At 35.7% G+C, this 15,462-nt stretch overlaps 1 protein-coding gene across 1 annotated transcript in view; it reads right to left on the bottom strand.

The window, feature by feature from the left end:
• Positions 1 to 4,882: 4,882 nt before the first annotated feature.
• Positions 4,883 to 15,462, bottom strand: part of adgb (androglobin) — a 31,379-nt gene continuing 20,799 nt past the window's right edge. Inside the window, exons 22-36 of the mRNA XM_026290814.1 lie at positions 15,202 to 15,343; positions 14,978 to 15,100; positions 13,184 to 13,277; positions 12,770 to 12,901; positions 12,523 to 12,676; positions 12,243 to 12,430; positions 11,935 to 12,101; positions 10,861 to 10,979; positions 10,501 to 10,612; positions 7,442 to 7,596; positions 6,664 to 6,819; positions 6,498 to 6,576; positions 6,319 to 6,400; positions 5,728 to 5,911; positions 4,883 to 5,597 (exon numbers count right to left, since the gene is read on the bottom strand). Coding sequence (XP_026146599.1) covers positions 5,409 to 5,597; positions 5,728 to 5,911; positions 6,319 to 6,400; positions 6,498 to 6,576; positions 6,664 to 6,819; positions 7,442 to 7,596; positions 10,501 to 10,612; positions 10,861 to 10,979; positions 11,935 to 12,101; positions 12,243 to 12,430; positions 12,523 to 12,676; positions 12,770 to 12,901; positions 13,184 to 13,277; positions 14,978 to 15,100; positions 15,202 to 15,343 — 2,076 coding nt within the window. The 3' untranslated portion in view covers positions 4,883 to 5,408. The remainder of the gene's footprint in view (positions 5,598 to 5,727; positions 5,912 to 6,318; positions 6,401 to 6,497; positions 6,577 to 6,663; positions 6,820 to 7,441; positions 7,597 to 10,500; positions 10,613 to 10,860; positions 10,980 to 11,934; positions 12,102 to 12,242; positions 12,431 to 12,522; positions 12,677 to 12,769; positions 12,902 to 13,183; positions 13,278 to 14,977; positions 15,101 to 15,201; positions 15,344 to 15,462) is intronic.

Here is a 15,462-nt window from a genome sequence, read left to right as displayed (position 1 = left end):
CCCTTTAATACTGTAACGATGGAGATAAGCGTTGAATGCATTTCCTTATCAGGCCCTGGGAGAGGCTGAAGAGACCCTTATAAGGTAAGGGCCGTCCTCATGTGCGTATGAGGCACTGACCAATCACCTGCTCACTACACACACAAAACACTCCATAAACCACACACTGGAACATCAATGACTTCAATGGTTTCTCAATCACTCTGCTCCCTTTTATTCATGACAATAATAAGAGAGAGAGAGAGTTTAGTATTCAGCATTAAGTGGGTATGAGATTGACATTTGTAAGCTTTGCTAAGACCCTCCCACTTATGAATGTTTGGCTTGTTTGCTAAGGAAGGGCCATGTATGACTAAAGCAAGGTACTCCATTGCTGAGGTGGGTTTCATGCAAGAAGCTATAAACCCCTCTAATTACAGATGCAGGATTGCAATATAGCACACAGTGCACGTTTACAAAAAATATATATGTATATATATTCATTATATTTTTATTTAGTCATTCCTCTTCATGTGGGTTATCAGGTTAATTTAGTTGCCATGTGCAATACATAAATTTTTTTAAATATATTTGTTTTAATACGAAATAAAATACAAAAATAAATAAAAGTAAACTTAAAATGTACAATTAAAAACTTTTTTACATTTATATTAATACACATATACATACAGTACAGTACAAACTCACAAACACATTTTCATTTAAAAATGTTTAAAGAGTTATGCTAAATTAATATTTACAATTATTATTTATTGCTATAGTATCATAACTCTATAGATTTTTTTTTACTTAAATTATATTATAATTCACAACTATATTTCTCCCTAATTTTTATTAGAGTTTTTGTGAAAAATCTGAAAATTTTTACAGTAATAAATCTTCTCTGCATCAATCAAAAAACATGAACAATCTTTTTATGACAATATCTGAACATTTTGACAGGAATAAAGATAATCTTCTCCGCATCACCACAGAAACTGCATTCATTACAACCTATGATGTCAATTGCCTGTCCAATCTAATTAGATGTCCCTTTCCCCTTGGCATGTTTAGCCCCGCCCCTTTCAAACCAGGCACCTATTTTACTATGATGATGATTACACAGTGTTTGTGTGCTTTATTTCATAATCAGAAGGCCCATGTCATTATTAGTTTGTTTTGATGACCTCTAACAAGTTATGAATAATTCATAACGTGTTTCAATATGCAAATATCCGTCTTCTGTGATTGAACACAGGGTTTTAAACTGAGGGGAATGTAAAGTGTGTTTAATATTGAACTGTATTATAAGGAACTGTGTATTCAAATTAATCCACCCCTAATACTACAAAGAAAGAGCTGGATGTGACATGGCTTTAAAGGGACAACATTAAGCTATAATAACAAATAAACTCACACATTTACACACTCACACACACAGCAGAGCACAGGGCTTTAGCAAAATTCACTACAAGAGCTACATTTACATTTCAAATAGGCACAGTTATGCTTCCTAACATGAATGCAGAATGTGATCAGATTGCCAAATTGTTTACAGTCTTTGGTTTACAGGTCTGTACGTGGCTCTCACAAAAGATATCTTCAGAAGGATCCACATCTATGAATGCCAGATCCGTCTGTTTGCATCATCTGCTTCATGAACAGATGTTAATTCTGTATTACTGCATTAAATAATGCATCGACAGCATCTTAATGATCTGAGAGTTTTATGTTTTGGAGAGAAAGTAACATTTCCAGCCACTTCAGCAAACAATCCCAAAATGTATCCTGACGTTTACCCAAATAATGTTTTTAAAGGGATAATTCAAACAAAAATGTATTTTTTTGCTCATCCTCATTTAATTCAAAATCGGTTTGAATCTATTTCTAATATAATTTGAAGAAATTGAAGGCATTTCTGTTTTTGGATTGTTTAGTTTTGTAGTTGCAAGGGGTGAAATCCTCATTTGGGAAAATGATAAAGTTATAATTAGCATTACATAAAAACAACAGAAGACTACACTATGGTACAGTACTGTATGTCCCCATTTGGATAGGCAGGTAAATGTGTGTGTAGGTGTACAGACTTGACAACTGAAAGTCAGTGCTACCAGGAGGAACATTATAGGAGAAGGATGTCTCATTTGCACTCAATGCAACACATCTGCGATCAGCGGGAATAATCAACAGATGCGATAAGACACCCATCAACAATTCTCAGCAGACACATTCACACACACACACACACACACACATACAGATGAACTCACTACTGTGATGACTAAACTGCAGCCTGCTGGCAATGACACTAAAACACCCATCTTTGAGCTTTGGAGGGAGGACCTGAAACGTAAATAGCACAATAAGATACAGAAGGACAGAGAAATTATGCTAAACATAAAGGAGACCCCTTCGAATGACAGAGGAAATACAGATACATGTTATCATGAGTTTCATTAATTAATTATTAAAATAGTTTTTTTTTCATAGGCACTGGACTATAAATCATTTGACTGACTGAAAGGTCAATCTAACTGAAGGTCAAGTACGGTGTCAAAAGTGTACATTTTTGAAGTGTTCAAAGTTCTTGATTTGAAGCATTTGCCCCGATTTGGAAGATCATTTAAAACAAAAAAGATCATTTAAATGTGAACTCCGAGGCCTGTATTGCACAAACTTTCTGTCTCTAGAATCTTATCTGTTCACCATGATGATTTATGATCTATTTAGGGTCTAATTTTAGACAGAAGCTATTACTGAACTTTAGGAAGTTTCTGTAATATTGCTCTGAAAGCAATATCCGAGGCACACTATCTCAAGCACAAAAATGTAGCAAAGAGGAAAAGTGATTTCCAAAGGTCAAATGGTAGTGGTCTTGTGTGTTGTCAGGGTTTAAAATAATACCATTACAGTTTCCGCTTACAGCATATAAGGGCAACCAGCACGACCTCTGTTCTCATCATTCTTGTCCAAGTCAGAAAATTATTCCAAAGCTTCCTGTCAACAGCATCTCTCAGCACAAGTGTAAGATGGCAAATGGCGCTATGTAAGGGCATGTTCATCATTGCCAGCAACCAGTCTGATTGAACAACTCCCTGGTATTAGATAACTTTAAACGACAGCCATCATTCACTCAGTCTGATGGGAGAGACAACCTGTCCACTCTCTTTCCATTTTTCTATTGTTTCTAGACACACTATATGGTTAATATTATATGACTATTCCTCTGAGCTGGAATGCTTCAACAAGGAATGAGAAGACAAGCAAGCCAGCTGACATTAAGTTTAGGGTTTAGCTGAGGTGAATCTGTGAATCACAGTGAACTGAAGAAGTCATTAAACCATCATTTCTTGGCATTGACCCTGAGTGTAGCATCTAATTTGAATGACATTTGAAAAATGACATTTTAGTACCCTCACAAACGCCGAAAAGAAATAGCCAACAGCGCGTAAACGTTTCTCTGAACGAGCACTTAAAATGTATTGAGTCATATGTCTTATGTATTAAGTTTTTGCTTGGTTGTTTGTTGCGGTAACTTGACATGCAATTCTGACATTCTTTCGTTCCGTTCAACTTCGGAATCGGAACAATGTGATTTCATAACCAAGGGTTAAAAACGCTAGCACCCTATTAAAATTATGAGAGCAAATCGCTTTGGGCCATTACTAACACAGTTACGAAACCTTCTCAATTAAGTGCTGTCATTCAGATTGTGTTATCAGACACTGTACAGAAAGTCCCATCATAACACATCATGTGCCCAGATGATTCTGTCTTATAGCTGTCAGCACACAATCATTTTCTAATTACATAAACAGCAGGGATTTATCTCATAAACCAATACTGGTATATGTTCACCTGAACATTTAAGGCACTGCTATGCACCACACACGTAAATATTCCTGGTGGTAATTATCAGGGCTTAGTAGAAGTTAGCAGAAAGTTATCATTTGATATATATATATATATTTCTTTTTATCGTGGTGTGTGGCACTCAGGGACTAGAATTAAATCTTGTGCATTTGCTCAAGCACTTCCTCATACCTTATACTGAGCTTACTGGACTGCAAAAAAAGAAAAGAAAAGTCATGTTTTATGAGTACATGTGCAAATTCTGACTGTGGCTTAGTGGATTAGCTCCCTAATATGATTTCTGGGGAGGTGAGGGTTGGTGTGGCTGGAGGAGAACTGACTGCAGACTGAGGAGAAAAGGGAACACACCTACACACAGACCCTACATCACTTCAGATGTCTTGCTTCATAGACAGAGAAAAAAACACCCAACTCAGGTTTGCATCTGTGTTTGTTGTAGGGATGAGACAACAACAGAGACACAGAAAAGGGACACAGAGAGAGATTTAACCTCAATTATCCTTATGAGCAGAGACATCTTATGAGAGGCTGTGACTAATGCTCTAACCGTCCACTGGATTGGAATAATATCTCCTGGAGCAGGCCTCCCAAAACTACAAAATACTGCAATCCTACAGACAACTGAAGTCACTTTGCTGCATGCAGCTGGCAGGAAACATTCTGATTCAATCCAGCATTCCATTTAAAGATACAGAGGTCTCACACATTAGCTTGAAGTGGAAACTAAAGCATCATGGCATGAATCAATACATGTGGTCAAATAAACATTTAAATAGGAGATTTGCTATATATATATGCTTTATGTTCTGGAAACTGATCCAAAAATGTTGATGACTCATCCTGCATTATGCAACTTTGTCCAATAAACTGCTCTTTAGATTGACAATTTTACATTGTTGGAAAGATTTATTTCTGCTGCAACTCATATCCTCAAATATCTCAAAAGATGACTAAATAGTTTAAAATAGGTAATTTATCAAAGTTTAATGTAGCTATCCATTCCTATAAGAAAAGTAATTTAATATACTTGGAAGATTCATCAAGTGTTTCACTGTTTTATTTTTGTAATCACATCACATTGTCATTTTGTTTGTGCTTACGTTCCAGCACTCATTTTATCTCATGTGATAAAATATATAAATGAACTTTTTAACTAGAAAAACTTGGAAACCATACAAGGATTTAATTAATTCCATCTGTAAAGTATGCAATAAATTGCCATTTAGTAATTAGTTTGAATGTATAGGAACAATAATATTCCGGAACTACTCTAGCTGTGTCTTCTGGGAAACGATATCTGCCGCTCTGAGACAGGCTGTCCTTCAGAGCAGCTCAAATCAATCCTGACAGTAATCATTTAAATAAAGAATCACAGAGGAAGATAACCTGACAGTGAGAGCACGGTGACTCGGCATGCTAATCTTACAAACCGAATTCACTTGTTACAAAAGAAATCTTATCTTAATATATTTTCACAAAGGACAGGCAATGCAATATTCTTAATAAAATGAAGAGTAAAATTAGAATTTATTGCTATGAAATTTTGGTCGGTCAGATCACTTCCTCTTGCCCCCACTCTTCCGTCCACTCGACTGGACCGTAGTAGGGTTTTTCTCTAGCTCAACCTGTTCGACTGTTTCCATAGGTGGCTCTTCTATTTTCTTATGTGACTGCTCCTTTAGGATGCGGGAACAGAATGCCTCACGAGCCTGCAGCATCTTTTGCCGATATGCATCCATTGTGTCCTGTAACAGGAAATCATATGTTTATTTTTATTTTTCTAATGACTTCTCTGCTATGGTACAAATACCAACAATAAAAATAATGATTTTGTGTGATGTAAATCTGCATCTATAGTATCGTCACACCACAAACCTGAAAGCCAATGTAAGTCTCTAGCTGTCGTTTCATCATTTCCTTGCGTGCAATTTTTTCCTGTTTACGCTGCTCCAGAATATTGTCCCAGATCAGGCGGAAATTTTGGAACTTCTCTGAGCGTTCCCTCCTCTGCTCCTCCTCCAACACTTCATCCTTCAGACGAGGCTGCAGCAAAGACTTCCTTCAAACAAAAAGAGAGAGAAAATATGAGAGAAAGAAAAGATCATATACATAACCTAATTTTTTACTTTCATTAAGCAAGGAGCCTTTTAAATATTGATAATGAGAAGAAATGTTTTTTAAGTACCAAATCAGCAGCTTTAGAATGATATCTGAAAGCTTCGCTATCACAGGAAATAATTAAATTTTAAAAATAAAATATAAAACATTTAATTCAAATTTGCAATGTCACAATATTACTCTTATTACTGTAATTTTAATCAAATAAATGCTTTCTTGATTTACATAATTTCTTTTTTTTATATATAATCGACCCCAAACTTTTTAACTTTTATAATATAATATAATATAATATAATATAATATAATATAATATAATATAATATAATATAATAATAAATTGTGGTACCTGATGAATGGTGTATAATCAATATCATTTTTGTCAGTGTTATGTATGAGCTCTCCACTCTCTTGGGGCTGAGGTTGATTGTCTACAAAAACAAATGTTGAAAATATTAGGCCATATAATAATTATACCCATATAAAACTGTATAAAACAATATGGTTGTGTATATCTTTGAGGATGACCTGTTTCAGCCGTGCCAGGCTCTTTACTCTCTGCACGTTCTTGCAGCTCTTTGAGATAGCGCAGCCGGGTCTGATGAGCCTTCAAAACAAACCAGTCAGTTGCACATGCAAGGATTGTTTGAGCACACAGAGCAAATGTACTTCTACCGTTCCAGTTATGTGGTACCTTAGCTGCTCTGCCGGGCTCAGCTGCTTCCCAGGCCAGTTTCATGGCTCTGATCTCCTCTAGTTTCTCAGTGTCTTTCTTCACCTCTATACTTCCTGCCTCACTGTGGTCACTCACCACACGCAGGGTCCAGTGGGGCTTACTCTCATCCAAACTCTGCACACACACAAAGGAACAATCTGATATTTACAGTACTCTTCAAAAGTTTGGGGTTGGTAATATTAAAAGAAGTCTCCATTTGGTCAAAAATAGAGTAAAAATAGCAATATTATAAAATATTATTACAATTTAAAATAACCATTTGCTTGTTAAATATATTTTAAAATGTAATGTATTCTTATGATGGCAAAGCTGATTTTTTCAGCAGCCATTACTCCAGTCTTCAGTGTAACATGTTCCTTCGGAAATCATTTTAATATGCCATTTTAATGCTCAAGAAACATTTCTTACTATTATCAATGCAGAAAACAATTGCTTAATTTTTGATGAAACCATGCTACATAGTTTTCATTTTTTTTGGAATAAAAAGTTCAAAAGAATGGAAATCTTTTTTACAGTATAATTGACTTTACTGTTACTTTTGATCAAAATACTTGTTGAATCAAAAAAAAAATCTATATAAATATAAAGAAACTGACCTCAAACCTTAAAAATTAGAAAAATATAAAGTCTCTTTCTTACATTTCTGTAAGAAATGGGGCGAATGATTTAAACATATGGTGGGATTTGATACTGACATTAAAATAAATGCACAAACACACATATACACTGTACTGACTTGCTCCATAATGGAGCTTGACTTTGATGTTAGTTTATCTTTGTCCTTGTTTCGTTCCTTGTCCTTTTGGGTGGATTTGGGAGCAGATTTCTGGCCCTCTTTTTGTTGGTCTGCACCCAAAGGCATGGATGTGCTATCCAAAATATCCCCAAACACTGCCAAAGAAAAATAGATATCAAACAGACAAGATAATACTGAATACAAAATAAAATAAAAATAAAAACAGAGGTCTTTAACCAAAAGTGAGCCAAAAGTATGTCTATAAAATAAAATAATTAATAAAATGATTGTTATTCTGAATACATGATTAACACATTTGTTTTTAAATACAAGATTTATTGTTGTAAATATAAAGGCATGTACTTTGCCACTATTTATATAAACAAGTAAGTACATACAATTAAATTTAAGTAATTATATAATAAGTACAAACTATTACTAAATATCCATTTACAAAACGTTTTTAAATTTATATTAATAAGCAAGCCATTTCTAGGTTGGTAAAAACTTGGCATTGGCTCAACCAGTTGTCATTTATTTTAAAACAGTTATTTGTAAAAAATATCTGAATGCAGTAACACAAAAATAACAATTAAAACATTTAAAGAAAAGTGTTTTAATCAAAGCCTCCTGAAGTGTTTAAAAATGTAAATGCAGACGTATATCCTGCTAGATGGCAGTGTTGCTCTATTCAAAAAACAGAACTAAATCTCGTTCACCTTTTTCAGTAATTCTATGTGTAAGGGTACATCCTACTGGACACCCTCAGTATCCATAAGGACACCATCACAGAACCTCTCTCACAGCACAGTGTTACCAACATGTCACTTAGTCTCAACTCACTCTTTGTATATCAAACTCACTGAAAATATGAGACTGAACCAGTATAACAGAGTTATTTTAGGTGTTTGAGTGTGGATTGTCTATTGTATGTCAACAATTATGCTTAGATTAAATGTAAAATAAAGTCATCAGCAGGGATGTGATTTGTACTTAATTTAAGTTTTTTTTTTTTTTTTTTTTAAGGTTACATTTATTTTTATTTATTTTTTACATGATATGGGAATACAACAAATCCCTGCACAAATCTCAGACACAGGGAATTGAAAGCAAGCACAGAGGTCATTCCAGTTGGAAACCAAAAGGGCAGCCATATTTCATGCCTTCTATATGTGCCGATGAACATCCGGCAGAGTGCACTGGGCCTGGTTCCCATGTGCATTTATTGATTGGTGTGTGTTGTAACTGTTCAGGGTGGCTCCTGCTCTGCCGAGAGCCACTCAATTGGGTTAATTCAATTATTTTTCCTCTAGAAATACTTCCCAGGGCACCAGAGGCCAAGAGCCATCTTCATTTGACTTCCCATTGACCCATTTACACAAGCTTATCAGGAAATGAAACGAGAGGCACGTGTGGATTGTGACGCACACGCTTGCATAAAGTACAGTGAGCACACGTGGATCTACACAAACTCACACCAGTGATAAAAGCCCAATACGAGACATTTAACCACCTAGATTTTTTTTTTTATTATGGATTCACAATCAAAAAAAACAAAACAAGGAATACATTTGGTATCAAGGGATCAGTAGGACAAAAGAATCTTAATATTATTACTGGAGCCAGGCCATCATGCAAACTATTTAAATCTCCACTACCACTTCACAACATACAAGCATCCAATAGATTAGCTCTCTCTTTTATTCTCCCTCCATCTCAATCCTTTCCATTTCCATTTCTATGAGCTTCCTGCTTATTAATTTTTCCTCAAAATCAAGGTTGTTTTCAGCTTTTCCACTGAGCTGACCCACAACAAATGACCTTATGTCACCCGTCCAAGGGCAAAGCAGATCACATCACCCTATTTACCACAAGAAAATGAATTCAGTAGGCTAGGCTTTCATTATATTTTTGACGGCCAGCTTTCAGTTAATCAAAAGAAGCACAGGTGGGACGAGAGTCAGCCTATTCAGTACGCTTCAGACTGAATGAGAAAACATGAGCAGAGATTCAAATCACATACAGCCAGATGAGTCTGGGACAAGGATTAAAAAAAAAAAAAAGGAAGAAGAATGAAAAATATATTATTAAGACAAAACCAAGCAGTGAAAAATTCTTTGATTAAAGATTATATGTGATGCTATCTCAGCAACCTTGAGATCTGAGAAAACTATCCAGTGAAGACCAGAAAATATCAGAGACAGCTTTTTCTTTTGTGTATATCAGAGGGATTTCAAACCAGGAGCAGATCATTTATTATATATATATATATATATATCAAATAAATTTTCTTTTTTAATATAAATATATTAAATATATATTAAAAAAAAAGTTAATGTTTAGCAATCTAAAGTAAATAGACTAAATGGCAGATAAATATATTTTTTTAGATTCTTTCTTTTCATTTTTTTCATTTAATTACATTATCCAAGTCGGCTTCTACTACTAAAACATAATAAAAACAAGCAAATGACAAATGCTTTTATTAAAAATACAAAATTATATATATATAAAAAACATAATAATAGACTTTTAAATTATTCTGCTAATAGCAAAACTAAATAGAATGGCAGATAAAATTACTTCAGTTTTTAATTTAATAATAATAATAAGAAGAAGAAGAAGAAAGATTTTAGTCTTATTTTAATGATACAAACAACCTCAAAAACGTGAGATTCGATGGCATGAACTTCACAAACTTCAGCAGGCAGTTGTTTTCCAAACTGAGTGGATCCAGTATGAATCAACAGGGCTGGATCAACCGGCAAAAGCACATTTTTAGCACATTTCACTGTCAAAAAGTTGATTTTTTGATTCATTGATATGCTTTGAGTCCAATCTTTATGGTTATTTTGCATTTTTTTATGATGCATTCTTATAAAGTGTTGCATCTGCCAACATTTCTGTCATTGGTCCAATTTGTGTCACTATTATAATCAAAGAAAACTAAATAAAATTGTAAAAATTAGTCACCAAAACCTTTTTTTAACCAATGAAGGACAATGTGTGTCCAATACACTGCATTTTTCACTAAGCATCTTCTGTTTGACTGACCGTACCTCTCATTTCATTGCGCTCTATGTCTCTGAGTTTCTGGATGAAGGAGGAGAGAGATTCAGGTAAAGGCCAGCTGTCCTGTAACACCTCCGCCTGTATATAATACTTATGAACCTGAAGACACATACATGCAATTATAAAACATCAGACAGAAACTGCAGGGAATGAACATAAAGGGCATGTAAACTATACGAGATCTGCAATCCACATACAAACAGACTGATTTCAATAAACAATCAGAAAAGAAAAACAAGTATTCTTTCTTAGAACTTTGTAACTAGAAGTTCAGATGCCACCACACACACACACACACACACACACACACTAAAGTGACAGCAGAAGCTGTCTGTGGTGACAGGTACCAGTGTGTCTGTAGGGTGCTGGTCACTCCCTTCCTTTCCTCCGCCCCCTCCTGTCACTCTCCCTTCTGCTATAAGGCTGCCCTGATCCTGCCTCGCCCCCGCCTGGGCCACAGAACCGCCTGCAACCAATAGACACACACATACAAACACAAATGAACACCCTATAAATACACTCTTGAGCTGGCAGAGTCAGGCTGTAGCTAAGTAACTGAGACAGTGACTTTATAAAGTGAATATGTGTTAAGACAAAATGTGGAGTGGGTGGACAAGAACACTTGGACTAAAGAAAAAGAAAGGGGTACAAACTATACCTTAGTTTTTGTGAGTCTACAGAAACATCACAGTCTGTGGGTGACAGACTATCTGTGATTTGTTTGAAATATGTGCATACGTGAATGTGTCTGTTTAAAAATGGCAACAGTTGAATCAAAATTATTAAAATTACTGACAACTGACAGTAGGTGTATAGATAACTTAGTTTGATCTATGAATTATAATTAATTTCAAGTTTAAGATGATCATTTATGAATTACTGAATTTCTTTATCTAAAAAAAAAAAAAGCTGTAGAATGCAATGACATTCATACCATTTTTAAGTGTTTCAATTCTGCAATTACTTTTTGGGGCCACTACAAATATACTACCATTAAGAAAAACACTTATTTAAAAAAAATAATAATAATTTATTCAGTGAGGATTAATTAAATTGAAGCAGTAAAGACATATCATTTGACAAAACAAAATAGTGTGTTTTGCAGCATTTTGCACATGATACAGACATGGAGCTTAAATTAAAACATGTTCTTTTAAAAAAAAAAAGACATCTCAAGGCCTTGCGTTTTTTCCCAAAAACAAAATGATGCACATTTTTAGTCATCATTTTGTGTAGAAAGGCTTTATGGAAAACAACCTTCTTGTTCTAACCAAAATGACAAAAACTGACGTCGTAATTAAGACTTGTCAACCCGTAAGTATGAACGTCCCAGAAGGACTTTAACAAAGCAAGCAACAAACAGACAGACAGTCAGATAGATGTTTGTGTGTGTGTGTGTGTGTGTGTGTGTGTGTACAAACCATTGCTGGCCAAGAAGCAGTAGACTGGAATGATGACATGCCCTTTGCCCTGACTGCTGGCCACCTCTTTCTCGTGGTCTAGGATACTGAGTTTAATGTAGACGTCTGATTTTGAAGTCTGAAACTGCACAGTTGCACTGTGGTCACTGGAGACTTTTACCACATGCCTGGCAGGAAAAACAAAAATGAACGCTTAGATCAGTCTTGATGCAACAACTGTTTGTTTAGCTCTGGAGTGCTTTCAATATAACTTCATCGTAACATATACATATAAGCTATTACTTAGTATAATTTATGCATGTGCAAACCTGCAGATGATATCCTTTTGATTAGGGATGTAGTAACCTTTCAACTCTTTTACAGAAAAGTTATTGCTTGGTGTTTCTCTGGCCAGCTGTGGCAGGGGTTCCCGGCAGCCAATAAGAAACATTCGCCATTTTCCTCCAATCACAGGCGTGTCTCCAGTCTGCGCCTCAGCTACAAATGTATAACCGCCCTAGGAGTGTGAAAAAGAAGTCATACAATATAAAAAATTTGTAAGTTAAAAAATAAATAAAATTAATAAAAAAATGGATAGGAGAGACAAACCTTATTTGGGGTGTATATATATGGCTCCACCCTGTTAAAGACTTTAGGAATCTCCTCTAAAGTGTCATTATTGATGACATGCACAATACATACAGGAAGAGGGGAGAAAATCTTAGGAACAAGCAGCATGTTCTTAGGAACATGAAACACCTCCCTGAAAATGCGAATAGACCAGAAAAATCGCTTAAGCATATTTTTTTAGTAAACTATTGGTTTGCTAAAAGTGTTTAAAATGACCTTTCCTGACCTGAAGATCAGAATCCAGGAGTTTGTTATCTCTGGTATGGGCACTGAATAGTCAGAGAACGTTATTCTGTTGCACTCATCCTCTCCACAGGGGTACAGCTCTGCTATTCCTTCACCATTAGCAACCATGTGTCTACCAGAAATGCACACTTAGTACTGGATAAAGATTCAAGCAGACAAAAACCGACCTATGACACCCAGACTGTCAGAGAATACTAGGTTAGGCTACAAGCGCTGGGAGAAGATACCACCCGCCCACTGAGCCCAGACACATGCCACATTCACCCCCCAGGCCAGAGGTCACTCTCTACAGACCCTCCTCGCATCTAAAGCCAGGCACACAGACAGTAAACAGCAGATGGTACCACCGAGATACACAATGGAGGAGAGAAATGATTCTTTAAAATTAATTCACCTCAGTAAAGATACAGCATTTTTCTCTAGATCGGATTCCACAGGAGCCCACATCTCTTGCAGAGTTTTAGCGACGCTCAGATTTTCCTTGGTGCCTAAGAACACACAAACAACATGAACACACTGTAATAAGCATTCGTAAAGATCCAGAAAGTTTTAAACTAAAAGATGATGCAGAAAGGCCTCTTTGACAGATAAATGAACTCAACAAATTTCAATCCCTCTGCTTCTATAATGCCAATCAGCTTACCAGCCAGGTCTGACTTTATCCTTTGAAAAATTCTTCTCTCCTCTCACATAAAATTGTATTTATTATATCTGCCCAGCTACTGCCAAATGAGTATTAAAGAAAATAAATGCCTCTAAAATGAAATTAATTTCATACTGACAGGTAGGAAACAAACCGTTCTGAGGCTCATTTGTGAATAAAAGTCATAAAGACAGAAACACTTTCAGAAAGATATAGAGAAGGACATCAGTCAAGAAGAGGATACAATGCCACCTTATACCAGCTCCCACCTGGCTGTGAAGATAAAACATATTTAAAAAAATTAAATGTATAATAAAAAAAAATAAATAAAAAAAAACATTTTTGCACAACTAGATCCAAAATTTGTCCTTTGTTTTTTGCAAAAAAAGAAAAAAAGAAAAAAAAGTTATAATTATAATTATATACAGTATATATACAGTATATAATATAATTATATACAGTATATTATATATATATAGTTAAGATATATTATACAAGTTTTTTGTTTAATTTTGGTTGATCCCGGTTCTGGATATGCACACAAACTGCAAACTGTAATAATTCCCAAAATGTAACTTGTGAGAAAAGATGATTAAGTCTGTAAACAGAACACTAACAGAAGCCAGAATCGGACACACTGGTGACGGATACAGAGAGGCGAGTTGAATGTTTTTCTGAAGGAAACATTTTGTTTTGTGCATTTATGTTTCATGTAGCATAATTTAAAAAAGCTAAAGCTTTAAAGGCCGGTTCAGCCTGTAATAGAGTGCAGGAACAAGACATTTACTTGCTAGTTCATTCTTTCTTGTCTCTTGGCAGTGGAAATCATCCCATTTTGAAAAACACGATCAGTCCATCCCTACTTCTGAAGTCTATTGAATATAGTTTTGTTTATCTGCGTGTGACTGCTGAGTCTACACTGTAATTTTCACACAATAAATGAGTTGTCTGAGGTAAATAGAGCTTGATGAGCAATACTCGGATCTTTAGAGACTGCTTGCGTCTTTTGACTCTTTGAGCTTCCCGGATGCTATTCCTTCCAGAAATATACATTATCTTGCTCAGTAAGATTCTGCTCCTTTTTTCCTTCCTCTCACACTTTCCCTTCATCCTTTCTGATACTGCTGCATCTTTCTTTCTTTCTATCTTTCTTTCTTTCTCTCTCTCTTTCTCTCGGCCACTCTCCCTGTCACTCATGTTGTCATGCTGAGGATGGAGTGATGCTTGGAGGTAAGAAGCCAGATGGAGAGAGAGATGGAGAGGTGTGTTATTCTCTCTGCTGTCATACTCGTTTAGAATGACTGGCAGCTTCATTGATAAGTATGAGCTCCAGGGCCTTGCAGCACTCTCTCTCTCTTACGAGCATAGAAACCCACAGAACAGATGTCAGACATAACTGACCACAAGAGAATGGGTATGAATCAGATTGCAAAGACAATTGCCATAGTGTCTTATGAGTCAAGTCATAGTCTTGAATATAGTGTCTCCACTCTTCCATTTCTCCCAGGTATCATAATATATCTTTCAGGTGAAGCTGGACTTTACCTGGTCTTGCTGCAGTGAGGATCTCTCTGACTAGGTATCCTTTCCAGCCTGCCTGCAACACTGTGGCTGCCTGCATTTCCTTGTCTGTGGCCTGCCTGTCATTCCAGAGCTCTGGAGTGTCATCTTTTACAGGGAAAAAAACACATGGGTACATAAAGTCAGGATGAGCCACATGCTATAATAGGTCTAAACCCATAGAGAAACTCTGTTAGCCCCACATTGACCTGATCGTGCATCTAAGGCTTTATCATTGCTGCCATGTGGCGATGGGTCTCCTGTCAGAGTCTGTACTGCAAACAACTCCTCAGAGGTCAGTTTCCGCCCCAGAGCAGAGCAAAACATATGATACACAGCTTCACTGAAAACCTGTATAAGGCAAAAATAATAAGTATTTCAATGTATATATATATATATATATATATATATATATGAAGGCAGTATACAGTTAGTGCCATTCCTAATTATTAAGGGGGTCTTTGAAATGC

The sequence above is a fragment of the Carassius auratus genome, chromosome 20 (assembly GCF_003368295.1).
Source record: "Carassius auratus strain Wakin chromosome 20, ASM336829v1, whole genome shotgun sequence".
Taxonomy (NCBI): domain Eukaryota; kingdom Metazoa; phylum Chordata; class Actinopteri; order Cypriniformes; family Cyprinidae; genus Carassius; species Carassius auratus.
The sequence above is the reverse complement of the archived record's forward strand: the minus strand, read 5'-3'. Positions and strand labels throughout refer to the sequence as shown.